Source organism: Calonectris borealis, chromosome 8, assembly GCF_964195595.1.
Source record: "Calonectris borealis chromosome 8, bCalBor7.hap1.2, whole genome shotgun sequence".
Lineage (NCBI taxonomy): Eukaryota > Metazoa > Chordata > Aves > Procellariiformes > Procellariidae > Calonectris > Calonectris borealis.
In genome coordinates, this window is record NC_134319.1 from 19,462,441 (window position 1) to 19,483,326 (window position 20,886).

At 35.5% G+C, this 20,886-nt stretch overlaps 1 protein-coding gene across 24 annotated transcripts in view; it reads right to left on the bottom strand.

The window, feature by feature from the left end:
• The window catches only part of EVI5 (ecotropic viral integration site 5), an 85,646-nt gene that overhangs the window by 47,321 nt on the left and 17,439 nt on the right, over window positions 1-20,886 (bottom strand). For 12 of the 24 annotated variants that reach the window (XR_012674507.1, XR_012674504.1, XR_012674503.1 and 9 more), the window contains exons 3-14: window positions 20,192-20,381; window positions 18,892-18,960; window positions 16,917-17,141; window positions 15,817-15,891; window positions 15,041-15,166; window positions 14,084-14,227; window positions 13,067-13,156; window positions 12,860-12,957; window positions 11,387-11,447; window positions 9,735-9,788; window positions 7,289-7,321; window positions 6,578-6,724 (exon numbers count right to left, since the gene is read on the bottom strand). Coding sequence is in view for 19 of the 24 variants with exons in the window: in XM_075156278.1 (XP_075012379.1) it covers window positions 6,578-6,724; window positions 7,289-7,321; window positions 9,735-9,788; window positions 11,387-11,447; window positions 12,860-12,957; window positions 13,067-13,156; window positions 14,084-14,227; window positions 15,041-15,166; window positions 15,817-15,891; window positions 16,917-17,141; window positions 18,892-18,960; window positions 20,192-20,381 (1,312 nt within the window). In the remaining 5 variants the exon portion in view is untranslated. Of the gene's footprint in view, window positions 1-6,577; window positions 6,725-7,288; window positions 7,322-9,734; window positions 9,789-11,386; window positions 11,448-12,859; window positions 12,958-13,066; window positions 13,157-14,083; window positions 14,228-15,040; window positions 15,167-15,816; window positions 15,892-16,916; window positions 17,142-18,891; window positions 18,965-20,191; window positions 20,382-20,886 lie in introns of all 24 variants that reach the window. The other 12 variants (XM_075156282.1, XM_075156296.1, XM_075156293.1 and 9 more) reach the window with 11 other exon arrangements.

The window sequence follows — 20,886 nt, forward strand, 5'->3', positions numbered from 1 at the left end:
GTAACAGAACAGCAGTTCAGAACTTAAGGTCACCCTTTCCAAACTTCAGGGGAAAGGGGAAAAAAACCACAGTTCTGCTCAAGTACGTTAATTCACCATTAACTTATTTCTTGATTGTTGATTAGCCAGAATTCAAAGCGAGATCCATCCTTTCACTTGCTAAAGCTCAATTTCATGAAACTGCATCTTTCAACAGATACATCCAACTGAAGTCATACTTAGCATTTGTATTCAAAAGCCCCACTTAACTTTTTCCTCCAGTCAATAATTACAAAATACATTTTCTTTCTTTCTTGGATCACTTTAAAATGATTTGAGATTCACCACAAATTGTCAGACTTGCTTGATAGGTGATGCCATCCTAAATCAGCATTTAAATTTCCGGTTTAGGAAAAAAACAGGTGTGGAAATCCCCAAAGCATAGTTGCCTAGTTACTGTGTATGTATAGCTACCCCAAAAATTAAGTTTAAAGGAAAATCATTTAATACCTCTTTGGTGCCATTAACTACATTGTGAAGAAAAAATACTATACTTGGATTCATAGATGAAGTTTTATCCTATTAACAATGCAACTTTAAAATCCATAGAGTATTCATTACACTAAAGATACAACTATTTCTGACTTTATTTTATGTTTGCATCAAACAATTTAGTTTTCTGCATCTAAAAACAGTTGACAAAATTAACAGAAAAGTCTTCAGTTCCATATGCTTCTATTAGGGTATGACATCCCCTGACCTTTAATGCACAAACCGAAGGCAAACAGGACAAAACAAGGATTTACAACATGTAACTACATGGTCAAGGAAATGGTTTTTCATTTATTTTTATACTTCTGCATGCCAACTAAGCCTTTCATCATGACTTACAGTATAATCCAAGTTCAAAATCTACACTAACTAACCTTAGTGTTACAATTTATTGTATTTCTTGTATATATGTCTACAGGGAGCTATGACAGAGGGGATATATACAAAGCATTAAAAGGCAAATATAGCTCACGCAGGCAGTCTTTAGTGTCACTGAGACTATCCATTTAAGTGCTCGTCCTACTTAACTGTGCAGTTGGACACATATGGAACGCTTAATGTACAAAGATCATAGTGTATTTAATATCAATTTTCCCTTATACAATACTAATTTAGTTCATATTATTTTCAACCCGCACAGTGTCTTTGCCTCGGCAAGCAGTGGAGGTAGCCCCGATTTGAGTGTAAGGAGAAGATGGGTGGACGATGCTGATCCATTTCTGCAATTGCTTCCCCTGATATGGGAGCATGAGTAGCATACATATGTAAGATGCATATGCAGACGCAGAGAATAGGCAACAGCTCTTTCTTATTCCCTGGCTGTAAAAGTTCATCAGATGATACACACAGCAACTTAAATGGACTCTACATTCCTTGTTCCAGATTCTGCTTATGATACATATGGAACAAGAACAAAGGCGGTGTGCTTTCCTCAGTAAGAAGTCCTCTTGTACTTTCCAGGAAATTGAGAGAAAACAGCAGATTTGAAGAGCTGAATACATCCTGATTTTGCAACAATATGTAAGTGTACTCTAAATAGTTTTGGACTACAAAAATCTAACTGCTGTTTGTCAAATAATAAGCAATGTAGAGTGTAAGAAAAGTTACTTATCCAGTTTCAGGCATAAGTCGTGCCTTCTTCAAATCTGTCTTTAGTTTTTGCCTGCCTAAGGAATATGTTAGGACTACTTATGTATTTATCCACAACAAACTTTAAATCAAGTCTTGATAGACTGGCAAAAAAATATAGCCAAGATAAAAACAGATTTAAAAAACAATATTCACAAGTTCAAAGTTGTGATTTTTGCTCCTTAAAAAAACAACACACAATTTTAATAATTTAGTATATAAGGGTAACACAAGTTTATAGTCAAAACGATGTTTGAAAACTACTTTAAGACTAACTTCTTTAGCAAAAGAAACTACTTTTATATATTTGCCTTAAGCCCTAGAATTTGTGACAAACCACAATGTGAATCCAGATTTCCAGGCACCAGCCAAACATTTTAACCACAGTAACACTGTTTTTCTTGGCTGTGTTGAAAAGATGTCTGTAATATAAAGCACTAAAAATATAGTTCCACAGCCATTTACTTCTGAAAGAAACAAATCCGTGCTTGGCTTCACACAACTGGATTTATTTTTCCCCCAACTTTTATTAAAACATCAGAAATAGTAAAATCTGAGAGACTGACACAACCATTCCCGATAATATTTTGGCCGATGACAGATTATTACGTGTAATTACAGAATGCTTTTCCAGTATTCTGTACTGAAGAGCAACTAAGAGATTGTTCTGCAGCTGCCCAGCTAACTTTGTTTACACATTTAAGCACTAACTGTAGTACTTTACTAAAGACAGTACTTTTATTTTCTGCTTTTTGGTTGCAAATCAGAACCTTCATATAAAAAAAAAGTATATTGTAAAATAAAGTGAAGCCTTCCATAAGGTTGCAACACTCATTTACAAGCATATATTCCTTGTATCAATTATGCTCTTAATTATTAAGTCATTTTAGCATGAGTTCCTGAAAAGAGTTGCTGTAACAATAACTAAATAGACGGCTATAAATTACCTTGCAAAATGCGTATGCTTCCATCTGAATGTTTTGTCAATTAAAATTCTGTCTTCACATAATACACTTGAAGAGCCTTCTTAAAAATAAGGTGTGAAGCAATTTTAGCTTGAACTGCCTCTCATTTCTCAAATTCAATTTTCCAGCATTCAGGCTGATGAACTGGGTAATCATTGAAAATTAGAGAATCACTGGGAAAGACTGAAATTTGTGTTCTGGAGATGTGTTTAACTGGCAGAAATCATTAGATTATTCATTTTATACATCCAGCAGAAGCTACCTTTTTCATTTAGAAACAATAGGAGAAAAAACAGAGAAAAAAAAACCTTCAGCACATAATTATCAGGAGTAGGTTAGAACAGGCTGATTACCCTCACCCCTAACTCCTCAAATACCATCCTTCTTAGCATGCCTCAAAAGAAAACCTTCTGTATTCTGTTGAAGTCAGGCACAACTTCCTCTATGCAGTTCTTGATTTACTAGCAGTATGAGGAAGAAACCACCTTCCTCTTAATCCCACCACATCTAGAAGCCTTTGGCAAGTTTCTATATTTAAAGACGAGACATGCCAAAGACAGATTAGTACCATTTAGTACCATTCTCTTCAAAACCATTCAGGCAAATGTTTAGATAGCTGAAGCACTGAACTCCAAGAGCACTTGAGAGTATTGTTAGCTTTACAATTATTTTCTCCTAGTTATCAATATAAAAAATTGTACAGGTTATACATTTAAGGTTTTTAAAAACCTTACTCTGACAGAGTTGCTCTCTACTAAGATGTAGAAGTTTGCATCCAAAGTAAAATTAAGTGTGAAGTCTCCATCTCAAACCTTATTATTTTCTGCTTCCTTTTCCCCTTCCAAATAACCCTAAATATATTCAGAAATATGTAGAATACATTTGATGACACTTAATATGTGATTTATTATATGATCATTAGTACTCTTTTCAGGTCGGTCTGGGAGAAGTACTATAGCAGAACTTCCCTTCCTTTCACTAAGAAACAATGGTAAGAAGAACCTCTCTACAAGTAGACTCAACACTTTGTAATAAAGTCATTCTGGTTCAGCTAAAAACTCCCTATAAGTACTTCAGCACAGGAAAAATTAAAGTTGCATGTAATTTGGGCTTCTAGTGTTGGACTTCAGTCAAAAGAATACTCTTCTACCCATCTCTATATTCAGCCTTACAAAGCAGTGCTGCAATGGAGAATTTCTTCATACACACACACGTCCTGCAGGCACTTTCAATACTTACCTTTAAGCCATCCAACTTGTGCTATCAAATCTCATAAGACAGATAGAATAAACCCTAGATAATACTTAAATACAAATGCATAGACTTTTTACAAAGGATATGTTAGCCTTCTTAGAAATACTATGGTTTAGATAATATTTAAACAAATATTAAACCAAAAAACCCTACTCTTATTTCTCCTGTCTCATGATTTACTTGTAAGAGTGAGTTGTGTTTCATTTTCTTTTTTTTTAAATTGCATAGTGTTGTTCAGAAGAGGCAGCCACAAGTATCCTTAGGCAGTTCTTTTCATACATTCCTATTCAGGAATTCACACCCAAACTTTAGTTTCTATCATGCTGAAACAGACAACTCAAGATTGGAAAAGATGTAGATTACAAAATACGTAGGATAAAATTAATAAGTACAGGTAAACTATGCAGCTATTCGTAAGTTCACTGTGCAATCATTTTTGCTAGTCATAAACAAAACTGAAATAATTGGAGAAAAAAAAATCATTAAAGCAAATATTTGTACAACAATACTGAAGTGGAGTATTGCCAAGAGCAAAGCTACTGGCACTAGGAAGTGGCAAAAAGATTTAGCAGTATACTCAAAGTGAAATACCAAAATTCAAAAGAAATTGATGGATTCCCACTAGGTGGTGCCCCAAGTGCATGCAGCTGTTTACATTTGCTGCTCCTATTTCCATGCTGGGAAACAAAGTTTTTATAAATAAAAATAAAAGCCTGTTCAATTACAAATCTTACTAATGCAGCAGAATCTAGGGAACTACTAATGGAAGCCATCTTACACTTTCATCACATTGTCTAAGTTAACACAGATGGTCCTCAAAACCACAGTACTATTCCTTAGACTTCAAAATTAGTTAGCTACTAGGCCCAAATCCCTATAACCACATGGATTTACAGCCTCAGTTCCACGCATAGTCAGACTGTTTCCTATAGTCATGTTCACATTTAAGTGGAGGAAAACAAGGCTGCAAGCATGCAGGGTAGGAAGTGTGGCTCTTAAATTAACTGCCCATTCTTGCATTTTACTTGCTCTCCACTCCTGCAATACCTGTCCAATCTTCTGCCCTCACAGCTCCAATCCATCCAATTTTGCAATCCACAGTAATCTATAGTTTTGCTCAAGACCAGTTCCCATGCCTAGCCAACCTGCCAGGCTTCCCCATCATTGCTACTTAATAAGGTCCCAACATAATTAAAAGCATTAGCTTTAAAAGTCGTATTACCCATCAATTAACTAATAGATAAATAGAGCTTTTTAGTCTCTTTTAATAAGTTTTAATTGAGTACAGGTAAGTAACATGGATGCCTCCAAAAACACATTCCAAAAGCATGTGTACTATTGTAATCAGACAGTAAACAGCTGGCTACCCAATTCTATAAACATTTCTTATTTTATTTCTCTTGAAAGATTACAACATATCTAAAATCTTGGAAAGCATCGCTAGAACATCCCCATCTTCCTAATCATAATTTCTTCATGTTTTTTCCCCTAAAGAAATTGCTAAAGTTAAATAAAAAGCAGCGTTACACATTACAGAGTAACAGCTCATTAATAACTCCTTGCAACTATTCTAAAAGATGTACCTTTTTTACACTGAAATGCATTAAACAGACATAATAAACTATTTCTATAATGTTGCATTTCAGTTATGATTTCTTTTCAGTCTTAACAGTAAATCTCATCTCTACCTTCCAAGACAAGATACAAGTATTTCCAGAGCTTCGGTGGAAGATGTGTAAAACAAACTGCTACACTGCCTGTAAGGGATCTGGTAAGCAGCTGCAGTATGCTGTAGTTCTAAAAAGTTGTATTTCATACACCTGAAATGCCCAGGGCTTCAGACAAGTACTTGGATACCATTTACTTAAAACCATATGAGCATATTCACATCAACACTGCTAGTGCACAGTTTATTCAACAAGTGAAGACTGCTGAAACTGCTTCCCTCCCTCTCTCAAGAGAAGATACTGAGCACTTTAAGTGGCTTAGAGAAAGTATCTTCAGTCTCACAGTAACGGTCTGAAGTCTTGCACATTGTACTACCTAAAACACATAGTACATACAAACACAATACTACATACAGCTGCTAAAAGTTATTTTCCTGCTCTATCTGCACATAAACCCACATCTTTTAATAAAGTCCTGTAGTTCCAAACTCAGGGACAATACTCCTCTATTTTTGCAAGCAGCAAATTTAAGCATGCTAGGAAAAAAAATGTAGGTACACAGAAGAAACGTTAACATGGAAGAGACTGACTTAAATGAGAAGGTAAAGGTATTATGAATCAACTCTCAAATTTGAGTATTCAGAGTGACACAACTTGCAATGGCTAGATTCTTAGCATTAGGAGCTACCAAAGGTTTTGTTTTGTGTGTGGTTTTTTGTTAGTATTTCTTTGGTGGTGGTGGTGGGTTTTTGGGTTGGGTTTTTGGCTTGGTGTGTTTTGTTGTGGGTTTCGGGTTTTTTTCCCTTTTTTTTTTTTTAAAAAAACTAGTAACTTACATCTATCCAGGATTATGAATCTCATCTATCAGTAAGAACAGACCAAAATATCACTTAGTCCAATTTGTGTAATTTTAAGAATGCAAATCACAATGAACAAGCATTTACAAGGACAGCACAGAGACCATGTCATGATGAGGAAAAATAAACACACGTGAGTGAAAAAGATGAGATGATGTGCTGCCAGGCTCCTTACCCATTGCTGCTGCTGTTGGAGCTCCCTGATGGTATTCTCAGCTTGCTCCAGTTTAGTAATGGCCTCATCACTCTGCTGTTTGATGGTGGCCAGCTCCCGTTTTATGAGGTAGTTTTCCTCAGCCTCCTGGGCCCTTGTCACTTGTCCCTTAGGACATAATTTGGTTTTTTAAGCAATTGAGGACAAATCCAAGAAAAATTGCCTTTGTAATGCTTAGCTGCTTTTTTCATCAGATTGGTTTTGCAAACAGCATAGCGTACAATTGGTGGAAATTTTAGGACAAGGTAGTACTAAACAGCTGCTTTAGTACTTTATTACAAAGGTCAGCATCCATTTAGCAAGCACAATTGTGTACTTGCATTCAATAAAATCCCTTTCATGCAATATTACTCAGTTGTACATGCACAGATTTAAGTTTGCCATATTCAATTTCAGTGTTAATACAGTGTCATAGAATCTATTTGTCATAGGAATTTGTACCCAAAAATTACATTAGGTTAGGAAAAATATTATAACGTGCAGGTATTGGGTTTATGTATTTTTAGTAAACAAAATTAAACAAGTTTCTAGCAAGAGATTAGCTCTATATTTATTCCAAATCAGCAAGGCAGGGATAGAGTACAGCATGCACATATGCATGCATTAAAGCAGTTTGGGGTTTTTTTTGAGAGTAGGAAGAGAGCCATACAGTAAAAGACTAAAAGACTATACCTGTATCAATCTATCTGCCAAGGAAGCACTTTCCTACAAAGGAAAAATTCAGATAGGAGTAAGGAAAGGAAAAACCAAAAAACAAAGGTGTGATAACAGTGACAAAAAAGGCAAGAGCTGAGAGAAAGAAAATGCCCAAATTCTACCCAGTTTCTGTACAAACTCTTTTTGCAAAATTAACAACTCTTCATATAAATTAAGGCAACTCAGCCTGAAAGTCCCAGGAAGCAGCCTTTTCTGCAATAGATTTAACACAGTCCATCTTTGATACAAGAAGGTCTCAAAGCCAGATTTCCATAACACTTAAAATTCACCTACAGGAGACTGGCTATTTTTATCTGAATGGCTTGCTTCCCCAATTAACAAAAGTTACTGATACATTATCTGATACAACCTAGTAGATAGATGCAAGATGTGGTCTATGGTCCATCCACAACATGAAAGGAAGGCATAATTTGAGCACAAAGGAAACTCTACTAAGCACTGAGGCATTCATGCAGAACTAAAGCTTCCAAAAAGATGAAGCAGGAAAGTTAAATGGTGCAAACTGACAGACACAAGTAGAAAATTTGAACTATGACAGCTAATATTTTGTTTTACTTGCAGTAACTCAATTGAGCAGTTCTTAGATTCTCTTTCCTTGCCAAAGTTTTGCAAGAAAGAAATGTTCATTTATGCACACTGACAAGCACTACATTCCCCCCCAAGTTGTACATTGAATTACTTTCTACTCTATCACCCTTGAAAGCATGCAATTTCTGCAGATTCTACAACGGAACACATCTATTCACAAACCATCTTTTTCCTTGGAACTTTTATTAAAATTAAAGTTCAAACTGGTTGATAAGAGCTATTACTTAGAAGTTAGGTAAGGTGTTTGTCATTAAGGTTAGAATAAGAAAATCACAAGTAAATCATATAGGTTAGGATGAGGAAAAATATTTTAAAATAAAAATAAGTTTCCAACAGAAAAACTGAATGTGTTTGTTCACACTTTATGATCCGTTTTTCAGATGCTGTGATGATAATCATCTTCAGAAATTCTTACTAATAGATAATATTTCCCCATTTTGAACTGTTCTAATTCCAGTCCGAATGGGATACTCTGAAAGTGAATTCTGAAATTTTAAGTACAGAATTTGCAAAAGCACTAGCGTCTGGCAGTTCATCATGGACTTCCTATTAAAATTTTAAAAATCTGATTTCAAACCTCTGCAAGTTAAGTACAAAACAGGGATGTTTACTATTATAAATTTGCCAAGAGCATTGAAGTGATTCACTAGAGCTTCAAACTTCCTAAAAAGAGTCTGCTCTTTTCAGTTAATTTTATCAGCACTTCGATATTAGAAACAAGGATGTTTATAAAATTGTATTTTTGGTCACAGCTTTCACAATATGTCCTCATTATGTGCATTTTTCCAAACTAAATCCAGAAATCAATTAATTAAAATTTGACATAGATTGACTGTTTTTCCAAGAAACTGATGGATTTAACATCTGAAGTGTGACATCTTTCAATTATGTCACTAAATTGAATCTTTACCATTTTCTTCCCTGTGAAACATGAAGAACTGTTTGCAACTCACAAGAGCATTCAATTTCATTTGTTGAAAGATAGTTGCTATTCCTGGTTAGGATGAACAAGAATGTTCTCATTCTAGAGCAGACCAGTTCAGATGCAGCCTGTCACAGGAAGCATACCAGAATATAGGAGAGAGCATTGGAGAACAATGCCTGTATGTTGGCAATATATTGACAGCAGTTATCATGCATACTTTTAAAGTTACATCCAGTTACAAAGAAGCCTAACAAAACTCTATTCCAGACTAAATCTGTGAGAAATAAGTGTTAAAAGGTATTCTCGCCACTACGTACCCAAAATTGCTACAAAAATTAAAAACTATGTAAAACAAATTAATGGCAGCAGACTTCCTGTTCTGAATGTGAATGCTGCAACAACAACCCTCTACTGCTGTATTCACTAGCGATGAAATAATCTGCTTTCATCTCCATCTCTCTCTGGTCACTGGTAGGTCTGTCATTTTGCTCCTATGTAAAAACGCCCAGCAACTTCAGATTTTCAAAATTGAGGATTCTCTCACAATAACCTCTTTTCCACCCAAGCAGTCCACTATTTCATGTAGTCCTCTGAACTTTGAAGAGATGCTTCTAATTCAGGAAGAAAACAGTACAACAAAAGTTGGGTATGTCAAAATGTTTGATTTCATGTTCACTAAGAGCTAGACATAACCTTAAATATTTACAAGCACTGACCCTAATTGCCTTGTTATTGCCATGCTATTTGGCTAAGCACTGTTAGTAAACACCATAGATTAGCAGGAAAAACAGTAAGCCATAATTCTGAGATTCCCATTTCATGTAATAAAATTGCCATCAATTTAAGTATAAATTAACACAGATTAAATCTAATCACCAACATACTTACTTTTTCTAATGTTTCAATGCGCTGTTTTAGGAGTCTATTTTCAGTTCGTAACCTCTGGAAGGTAAACAGTTCAGAATTGTATTTCTCAAGTTATGAATTGGAAGTCTGATAAAAGCCAAGCAAGCTAACAATATTTTTATCTCATCACATCTATGAAAATCAATATAAATACAAAAATAATTAGTGAACTTTTAACATCCTTTTATATGATGTACTAACTCAAAAGATGAGTTTATACAGCTTGATACAGCAAAGATGAGAAGAAGTCTTGTGTTATACGAAAGCATCTGTGTTGCATTAGATGAAAGCAGTATGTCTGCAGGTGAACCACAGGGCTTAACCACTTGGCAGCCTCCTCTTCATAAACAGAGCCGGACACAGTCTTCATGGTTAAGGGACATGAAAGTGCACTCCCTGCACTAGGACAGGCTAATGAGATAGCTACAAGGTTTCCTTCCTTTTCCTCCCAATAATTTATGTTAACTTATATAATAATATTTATTTAATCTGTGAAGTTATACTGAGAATTATTTACCTCAGATGCCCCAGAAGCGAGAAAGAATTGTACTGAATTACATATTTTACCAGTGCATTTCCTTAAGTTTTAGCAGTCAGCATTCAGATAAAAGAGATCTGTATCCCTAAGAATAGAGCCATGGGTATCAGTTCAGTAACGCTTTATTCTGCCAGGCTAAGAGGCAGACTCAATGTGCTTGTTTTGCCATCTCCCTAAAATAGCAGAGCTTCTTAGCAGGAGAGAGTAAGTCAGAAATGGTTTATATAAGGTCCCAAAGCAGGGCCTAGAAACAGACAGCTTTGGGTTGTTGGGTTTGTTTGGTTAATTGGGTTGGGGTTTTTTTTGTTGTTTTGTTTGTTTTTGTTGTAACCTGCTCCTTCTACTAAGCTTTGTATACTACACTCGCCCATCATTTCTCTCCCTGCCTTTTCTCACAGAACTGGCTAAAAACATGACACAAGGAAGCAAAACCAGACCAAAACACCATGCTGTGGGAAAAAAAAAACACGTGAAAAAGGAAAAAAAAGCAGCAAAAGCCTATTTATGTCAAAAGCAAAAAGATGCAGTAATTAAGTAAATACAGGAAGTAGGTCATTTAGTAAAAGGCAAACAAACTGCACTCACAGAGCAGTTTTTTTCCACATTATGTATCAATTGCAGAAGCTCCAAAAAAAAAAAACAACCTGACTGCAGACAGGAGACACTCACTTTTGGGTCCAATGCATAAGAAAAATCAAGATCTCAAATTCAATGATAAACCGCTCAAGTGCATTCTGATAAACTGTATCTTAACATGTGTTTTACAAACCTCCTGTGTGGGACACCTACATCTAAACCAGCACATTCAGAACCTCTGATAAATGAGTCCATCTGTAATCAAGCTTTAGTCGGCAGAAAATAATGAAAACTAAGTACAGCAGGTCTCCATCAAAGATTTTTCTTTAAACGTCTACCAGAAGTCTCAATAATTGTCACTACAAGTGTCCTTTATGACCAGACATCCCAAATACAAATGTTGAAAGAAAAGAATTTGAGGACCTCAATTACATGTCCTGCTACGTATACCGATCAAATATGTAACTCCACATCTAGGAATTAAACCGATCCATAAATAAATTTGTTGGGGCTCTCTTACTTTAATTTCAACTTGTTCTTCCATTTCTTTTGTCTTTATTGTAGTGTATTCCTTTTCTAACCTAAAAATTAGAAATAGTAAATTATGATTAGAAAAACTGCAGATAACTTGTCGGTGTAATACCTAACAAACAACAGCAGAACAGAGATACAGATTATTGATATTTCCTCTGCTTAAGTGGCCACTTGAAATGCACTCCTGTAAATATTTAGACTGGACATTAAAACTAAATTTAAACACAAAGACTTCTGTAGATATGAACAGACTCTGAACCAGCACTCTGTAGTGCAGGTGCTTGCTTGTATGATTTGGAGCTACTCTGTAATAACCACTCAACGTAATTATACAATAATAAATTCAATAGGTTCAGCCAAAAGAAAGAAGAGCTTGGAAAGCCTGGAAGACAGAAAGGTGCAAAGAGATGCGATACAAATATCTTAAACATAAGAAAATTTTGGCCCCCCTCCAGCAAACCACAGAATTGTCCCAATTGAAAAAGGTAGCAACAAGAAAAAACAAGCAGAGATAAACAACGCCTCTACAGAAGGCAACCAAGGAAATTTAGACTCAGAATGGTAGGACTTTAAACTACGTATACGTATATTGGCTTTCAGAGAAAATGTTTTTCCTGAAAGCTTTGTTACTACTTCTGTTTTAGAGAAGACTGATCACTCTACAGCATTGATCATCGGCTGCTGACAGAAGGATTGGCAAATTGAACTTGAAAGACCCTAGCACAATCTGCAGTGCAAGAACAGTGAATGTACAATATATTACAACTAACTGGAGAATTGCCAAACTTAATCCTGGAAAAGCATAGTATGTGCAACTTGGCTTATCAAAACATAATTTACCAAAGGCAGAAGAGAGAAGACATGCAACTAACCTTAAAAAAAAAAAAGTAAGCAGTATTATGCTCAGGATTTCAAACCCCAAATGAAAATTGTTTTACAATTATCAATGGTGTCACAAAGTTTCATCAATTTATATTTTAAACAGCACTAATCTTGACCATACATGCACTCTTTAGCACTGCGAATACTTTTCCAGTTCCTGAGAACTAAAGTCTTCAGAATTTAGGCCAGACCGTAAGATTTAACCTCCTTTCCCTACTTCACCCTCAAAAAACCAAACAATCCCTCCTTCCCCGCCCCCTCCCCCCGCCTTTTTCTATTCAGATCCTATTTACAGAAGTGCTGTAATTCCCCATAACTTGCAGCTTTCTTCAAAAGCTTTTTAGGTTATTTTTATAAATGAGATATAGCTTTATTTTATTTTAAAAAAGTGGCAAATACTGCTTTAGAAGAATTTTCTTGCAGACAGAACTTCAGTTTTAACTGTTTATAGTATAAAACACCAAAAAATTTTAAGATGGCAAATTCAAAATGAAATACTGAGTAACTAGTTTTAAAGATAAACAAACAGTAGTTCTTAGCAACAGTATAATCTATCTTCTCAAAATGTTATACCTACTTTTTCATCTTTTTTGCATTGTATTTGACTTGGTAAGATGCTTGGATTAATTTGTCTGGACCACTGTCAAACTGATGTGGAATGACCTTTTGAAAGTGCTAAAAGCAATCAGAGCACAAGATTACATATAATTAATAGCTGCAAGGAAATACACACGCACAGTACACATTTCAGACATCTCTTACAATTATTATAACTGTAATTTACCTGTAACATTCCTTCCATGTCAAGTTGCAGTAATTCTGCTTGGTTCATCTGAAGTACTGCTAAACCTACTCGAAATACTATCTCTAAACCCTGAAAACAGAGGTTAAGAAATATCCAACAATTATTCATGGCATTGTCAACAGTACAGAATGATTCTACGCTTTACTGATGTTGGAAATCTCATCCCGTTTCTCAAACAAGCAAAAGGGCTACTGAAGTCTCTCAACAAATTGGTTCTAGGTTTCTTATTTTGTCCCAAGGACAAGTAGTCCAGCTATTTGTCCTGATGCCAGACATAAGTGTTACTCTATGTCAGCTTTATCAAAAGTTTTAAATATATCTAGTACAAAAACCTCCAGGTACTTCTCAAAAAAGCCATTTTAATTTCAGACATGGTACAATGCAGTTAAACTATGTAAACAGATACAAAGGCATGTCTCACTCATATACTACTTGGACATTCTTGAGTGTAAGCTGAAAGAATCTACCTTTGACTTGCTATTTTCTAAAAGATGATTGCAAAGAAAGAGCATAAATGGACCATAAGCTTTGGTTTGTTACCAGTTAAAACCACGCAAAGCTCTAATCCTAAACATGACTTAGGTGTCTCCGTGATAGTAACACTGAGTAATTCCATAAATTTCTTTGGCTACTGTTCATCATCTGGACAATAGAAGATACCAACACTCCCTCTCCTTGGCCTGCATATCCCTATGGAGCTTTAACTTTGGCCTGAAAGCTGCATTACTTTCCACCCCAAACTTACTATAAAACTGGTGTCCCTGTTGTATGCAATGCAAAGTACAAGGTTGCATACAGGATCTACATTCAAGGGTTTAGATGCTCTTCCTTGATAAAACTACATACACAGGCATCTTCCCCCACAAAACAATCTGATAAGCATTAAGGACTAAAAACAAGAGTATTTGCTCATCATAATGGGATTTATACCACTACCTAAATAACTACTTTTAACAGTTACTCTTGAAACGGAATATATGAGTATTGAGTAGTTACCTCAGACATAAAGATATCAAATATTCTTGTTGCAATTGGTAGTGGAAAAGTTGTAAGGAATATAGTTAAAAACCATGACGACGCATACATAGAAGTGTGGAAACTCTGAGACTGAAAGTGCACATAAAGCTCCGGAAGATGCTCCTGGAAAAGAAGAGGAAGAAAAAAAACATACGTTAAGCTTCTGCTGGTAGTTTTAGTGTGTCCGTGTTTTTGACAAATTTTGAGTAAAAGAAGAAAATAATTCATATTTAGTACAGACAGCAGCTTTGTAACACAGAACTAGAAAAGATATTACTCATCATTATCAAGAACCATGCAATAGAAGTCCCAGTATAGAATGCCCTACAACACCTCTACCCTGCAAAGCACAGGTTACAAAATCCTAATAGGAAGTCACCAGCTTGTAAGTCCCTGAGTCACATCTAGAGTGGGTTACAAAAAAGAGCTGGAAAGATCTAGGGTATGGCCAGAGACCTATGTCTTATCTGCTACCTAACATCCCACCCCGATCACCATGTTAGGAACTGGATCACAAAACACAAACCTATTTGTCTCTATCAGCCTGACCAGGAGCAAAAAGCTTTCTGTGTCCCAAATCTGAACAAAATTTTAACTCTACATATGAGGGTATCTCCCAGTTTCCATTTTTAAAAATGGCTATAAATTGACTATGAACACATTGACTTTCAGAATATTCAATCCAAACAGAACTAGACATTCATATGCTTAAACTGTAGCAATACAAATCCTCATGCTTCAGTGTTTAAAGCCAGTCACTGTCTGCCAAAGATTAAAGAAGTAGACCACACAGCCACATGCATTTACTTCTGAAGTTCTGAAATTAGCTACTGTCTGTAGCCTATTAGCCAACAGACATTCCTGCTCTTGAACTGTAACTCCCAAGTTCCTTATTAATAGTTACTGAAGAGAAAGTTTGATAGATTTTGTATGTACCTGTATCATGCATTCAAACTGGTACATACAAAGGCCCAGTTCAGCCATGCTTGGTTTAAAGAGTTCTCGTAGTCTGTAATCTTGCATTAATTTAACAAACACACAAAATGCCTCTTCTTCTGGCATCTATAGTTAAAAATAAAAAAGGACAGTAAAAACTCTGGACAAATGTAAGGACATATCAGAGTAAGTGCCTGGGAAGGTTTAGGGTTGGCGTTTTTTTGTGTGTGCGGTGTTTTTTTTTGTTTTGGATTGTTTGTTGGTTTTTTAAGAGATTTATCACCAATTACTGTAATGGACTTTTGTATATATTGAATTTTAAGTGATTTCTAAACTGAAATGGAGGTCTGCAAATTTCTTATAATATACCCTACTTTGTCATAAAATAAAAGACAGTAATACAAAGGCAGCTTTAATATTATCAAATTAACTGTGAAGTTCCATTTGAACTCTGAGGAGATTCTGTATAATAGAATTGAAATGAGAAGTTTATTAATAGTTGAAACAACATTCACTAAAATAGCTTGCAAGTCTGCAATCCTACCGTAGCTCTGAGAAATAAATGTATTCTCCCACTTAAAGAAAGTATCTTCCTGGCAAATAGAACCATAGAGAATAAATCTCATTTGATTTGCAGAGTAAACAGCTGTCTTTGACAATTCCATTGTAACAAAATGGCTACGGAAAACTATTATAAAAATTCCCCAAAAAACACCATGATATATTATGCATTCTAGCAGGGATTTTAAAGGTTCACATATTTTTAATATGCTTACCTGCATAAGCAGTAATCCAACTATAAAAGCACTTCCTTGACAGTATCCAACCTCACGATCCACCAAAGAATAAGCCTAGGAAATAAAGTTTTAAGACTCAACAATGAAAACCTCATTGTTAATAAAAAGTAATCATAGTTCATGCTGTTACTTTGCTACTAACTTACTCTTCCTCTCCTAAATCCAGCGAGGACAGACATTTTATTCAAAAGTTGTAGTCAGATATTCTAGTTGCTACCTGCTGCTACAAAGGGGAATGAACTCTGCTCTCTGATAGCCTACAAAGCTAAAACTAAGGTACACCTAAAAAAAACACGTGCAGTTTTCAACTACAGGAATTTGCCAAAAGATAACAGACAGCTGACATACAAACTGCACAAGGCTACTACTTTTATAGGAGACAGACCTGACAAAGAAGCAACAGTTCTTTTCAGAACAATGATATACTGCGGTTTTATTTACAGGTGGAGGAAATGCAGTGATCTCCAGGCATGTTGCATATTCATTTTAGAGTTATGGAAGTTACTATGATTTGGAAACTTGCCAACTTTTCTGTTGAAACTATGTTGTATGGAAAAGTCTGTCTTTCAAAATTTAAGCTCTAGTACAATGAAGACAAAGTAATGCAAACTTCATTTTATGGTGGTATTCTCATTTTGTGCTTGGGCACCGTAACACTGCAGATTAGCTTGTACCTGCCATTTGCTGCTACCACTTGCAAGGTTCAAAAACACTTGAAAACTGAGTGCTAGTTCTGATTTACAATGTTCTTGTCTCAGTCCATATTGTTTACTTTACTTCATGGCACACTTTATTCCATTATACTATGCAGTTAGCATGTGACTGTTTTAATGCAAACTTAGTAAGTTTTTTTAAATCTTTTATAGAGTAAAACTATTAACTATAGCAATACCATATTTGAAAGCTATCTTTGAAACTGGAATGTAATTTGTTACACCATTCCACTGTCAAGTAGAGTAAGTTTAAAAAACTTAACACATTACACTGATGCAAGTTCACTATATACAAGGCAAATTATTTTCCAAACTTTTGTGCACGTTCTTGCTAATGTATTTTCAAGGGCAGAAATACTGACTTACCTTCATTACATTGAACAAGACCTCCTGTCCAAGGCTGTCTTTTTCTTTAAAAAAATCGTGTTCAGGGTATGTTCTAGCAATGTCCCTTCTTATTAATTTCTCACAAGGAGATGTCATTTTCAAAAGCTCCGAATACTGATCCTTAATTGGCATGCTTTGAGCACTGCATAAAAGTTGCCAAACAATTGCTCTGAAATGATGAGGTATCCCTTTTCGAACAAGCTCCTAAAGCAAAAAAAAAAGACACGACTTCATTTATATTTCATGAAAACGTAAAACATAAGCCTAAAGAACAAAACATTTAAACAAATTAAGTTCCTCACAACTTCAGAAAATGTTTACATCATGTCACAAACCAATCACACAGATTACAATGTGTAAACCTCAATTTTAGTGTGATAGATTGTTAGCTAAAAAAGTAAGGAGCCTCAATCATTTTTAGTGGCCAAATCAGCTAATGAAAGTAGTCTCCAATTCATAATAAGCTACTTGAAAAACTGAATATTCAACTAATTTTAAACAAGAACTCCCATTAGCCAGAATTTAATAGTTATTTTTATATTTCACAACAGATGACACCCTTAATTATATTTGTAGTGACTGAGATACAAGAAATCGCCAATTAAAAATTATTTCCAAGACAGGTAAATGATAAAAAGGGCAACTAACTGTAGCACAGCCAACTGCAACAAAAAAATTGCACAGTACTACTATAAGAAGTCATCTGACAAACTTGACAAGTTGTATCTAATTTCTCTGGTGGGCCAGTATTTCCAAGTTCTCTTTTAAGACAGTATTTAAATGTAGTTTCAGACACTGGACAAAGAAAACATTAAGTTTACATCTACTAAATTAACTAAATTTACTTTATCTTCCCTGAAAAAAAAAAGTCACCTAGGTATTATACAGTTCAAACCTTCCCAGATCAATAGATCTGAGAACCTGATACTTGTCTTTTCAGAAGGCACAAATAGTCTTGTTGCTTGATGGGAAAACTGAGAAAAAAGTATGATTGAGGAAGTTTACAGACTGTCTTAGTGGTACTTTCTGCAACTAGGATTAGTCTGACCTAGAAGATTGTCTCTTCAAGACAGAGGGTTCCTTTAATAATTTTTTGTACCTTAAGAACTGTTATCAATTATTCTGTCTTCTAAAGGATAGTTTCTTTCTCTAGTATTTATGAAGCCAGAGCAAACTCTATTGTGCAAAGATTCCTCTTTTTCCTGTTTGTTCTAAATATTTCTCTTACTTCTCCAAACATTAATTAATGCAACACTGATAACTTTTAAAGAGACTCTTGCTTTCAAGTTTTGTTTTTGTTAAGCTTGAACTCTACTGCAGGAGTTTTGCATCACTGACCTCAATTTTCTAATATCCCTAAGATCTCCAGCCTTCCAGAACCATCCCAGTAATGCCCCTCCAACTATTTGTCCCATCCGTGACACTCCTACAACACCCTGTGTTATCTCCTAAAAGATTTCCAACTCCAAGACAACAACCCTAATGCATCAGCTTTCCACATCTGTCTGTAGCTATCATTTGTCAACAATGCACTATCAGATTGTAGATCAGTCATCTAAAGCCTCAAGGGCTACAAATAATGAAGCATTAGCAAGTGGTTTCTTGCTTTAAGTTACCATGCACCTGCTTGACAGAATAGCAGGGATAATCCCTCCAAGAATCCTAAAGGAACAGCAGGAAAATGCACCTACTAACCAGCACTAAAATGGTGCTATTCTACACAGTACTATGCACGCTGAAAAGCAGGACTTAAGCCATCCTTCAGAATCCCTCCACAAACAGGAGGCGAGTTCTGAAGTGGATCAAGAGACATAAGCATGGAACACATTACCTACGCAGGAAGGTACATACACCTATGTCTAAAAGGTAAAAACCTTACCAGATATCTAATAACTTAAGACCAGCTTTTACAGCCAAGACAAAAAGATACCTATGCTGCTAAAGTCATACGTACTGGCACAATCAGGAAATAGGTATGGATGTTCTGGTATTCCATCGTAAATGCAGAATGACACAGTTTAGGCTGACTTTCGACAAACAAAATAAAAACAAAAAAAATATTAAGAATTATTTAACCAGCAAAGGAAAACTCACTAGCAGTATAATTAAATATTTACTGAAAGTTAGTCAAATACTCCCCAAATTATACTTGCCCAGCTGTAAAAACAAGTGATACTTGTGACATTTTAAAATGTTCAAATGCAGGCAGTTCAGATGAATTCTATCCAACCAGATCTACTTATTACCATCTCACTTCTTTCTCTTGCCAGGTTCATGTGGCCTTCTTTTCATGGCCTTTTGGGAACACCTTTCCAGAAACTGTTTTCCCTATGCAAGCAGGAAGTCTTGAATTCATTTTCTTCCCTTGCTTCCTCTCTCAATTCATGTTCTCTCTTCACAACTGCTTCACATAAAAGATACTTTACTTTAGCCCATTGTTCTGCCTTCCCACGACCTATTCATACACACACATTTCGCACTGCTCAAAAGACCTTGAAATTTGTATTCTGCACATAAAACTACAGACTAGAGCCAATAAAGAACCAAAGCAGAACAGACTTGCCTACGAACAAAAAAATCCCACACTGCTGTACTTGCTGCCTCTGAAACATGGACATGTTCAAATGCCCTAGATGCTTTTTCGTTTGAATTTAAAGTGTAATTGAATTCCACTTCTGTACATGTCCACAACTAATCCAGGCTGGACACACAGTGGTCGAAGTTTGTCTGATCCACTCAGAATTTAGAAACTATGTGTTCTTCTGCTTAAGGTCATCCCTGGGGTCCACACACTTGGCATGCACAAAAAACTAAACTCATCAGAGCCTCATACAGTAGAATTATCAGCTCTTCTAATAAGAATACTTTAAAAAGACAGCTGCTCAGTAGGAAAATAATCATCACATCAAGCTATTAGATATCCATAAGCACGTTTTCAGTAATTCCATTTTGGAAACGAAGCAAATTTAAAAAAATGGGAATTTTTCATTAGAGGTAGACTGAAAGCTTTAGTATTCAAGACACAGTAAATGCATCTAGTTTTCAGGAAGAGACATTTGCTGGGCAAAACTGTTACCAAAGTCTGGTAACATTTACATATGAAGCACTAAGGCTTAGGGATGGAAGTAGATTCAACTGGAAGCTTCTATTACATATTTATTTAAAAAAAAAAAAAAAAGACCAACAGGAAAATAAAACAGTATCACTTATATCACATTACAAATATATCCTAAAAAATAGCATCCAACTACTACCTTAACTTGCTTTTCTTTCTTTTTCCGTACATCTTCCCATTCATTCACAATCCTCCCCCACAGGATCCATGAGTCTTCTTCAAGATGGCTGAGATTGCTAGAAGCTGATGAACTAGATACAAGAGAAGATCCACTATTTCTTCTTGACCCATTTACTGATCGCAAGGATTTGCTATCTGTTTCCAAGAGTCTGCAAAGAAAGCACACAAAAACCAAATTCAAGTTCTTCTAATCACAGGACCGCACTATTAATTGTTTGTTTAGAAGTCAATTCTTCCAACCTCTTTACAAAGAATACACTCAAAGGTTCAGTGGAACAGTTTTTCCAACATCCATTTCTACTAAATTTGAAAATAAGAACTGGCCAATGTTACTGTTTCTTCTTGATATCTCAAGTAATTCTGCAGACCGAACAGTTCACAGTTCAACAGTTCAGCCTTAAGAAATGAGAAATGGATTAAAATGTCACATTGTGCATCAACAACACTAAGAGAAGTGAGATTTTAATACAAGTGTTTTGTGGTCTCATGAAGTACATCTTAATACATAAAGATATCAAATTAGAGAAAGTACAGAAGCATTGCAAGTCCAACACCCTTTTACACATTCATCAACTGGAGATTAATAGCCCTACAGGGAAGATGCGCAAGTTTTGTTTTGAGGCATAAGTACCAGCAAGAGGGCTTGGATTTTCC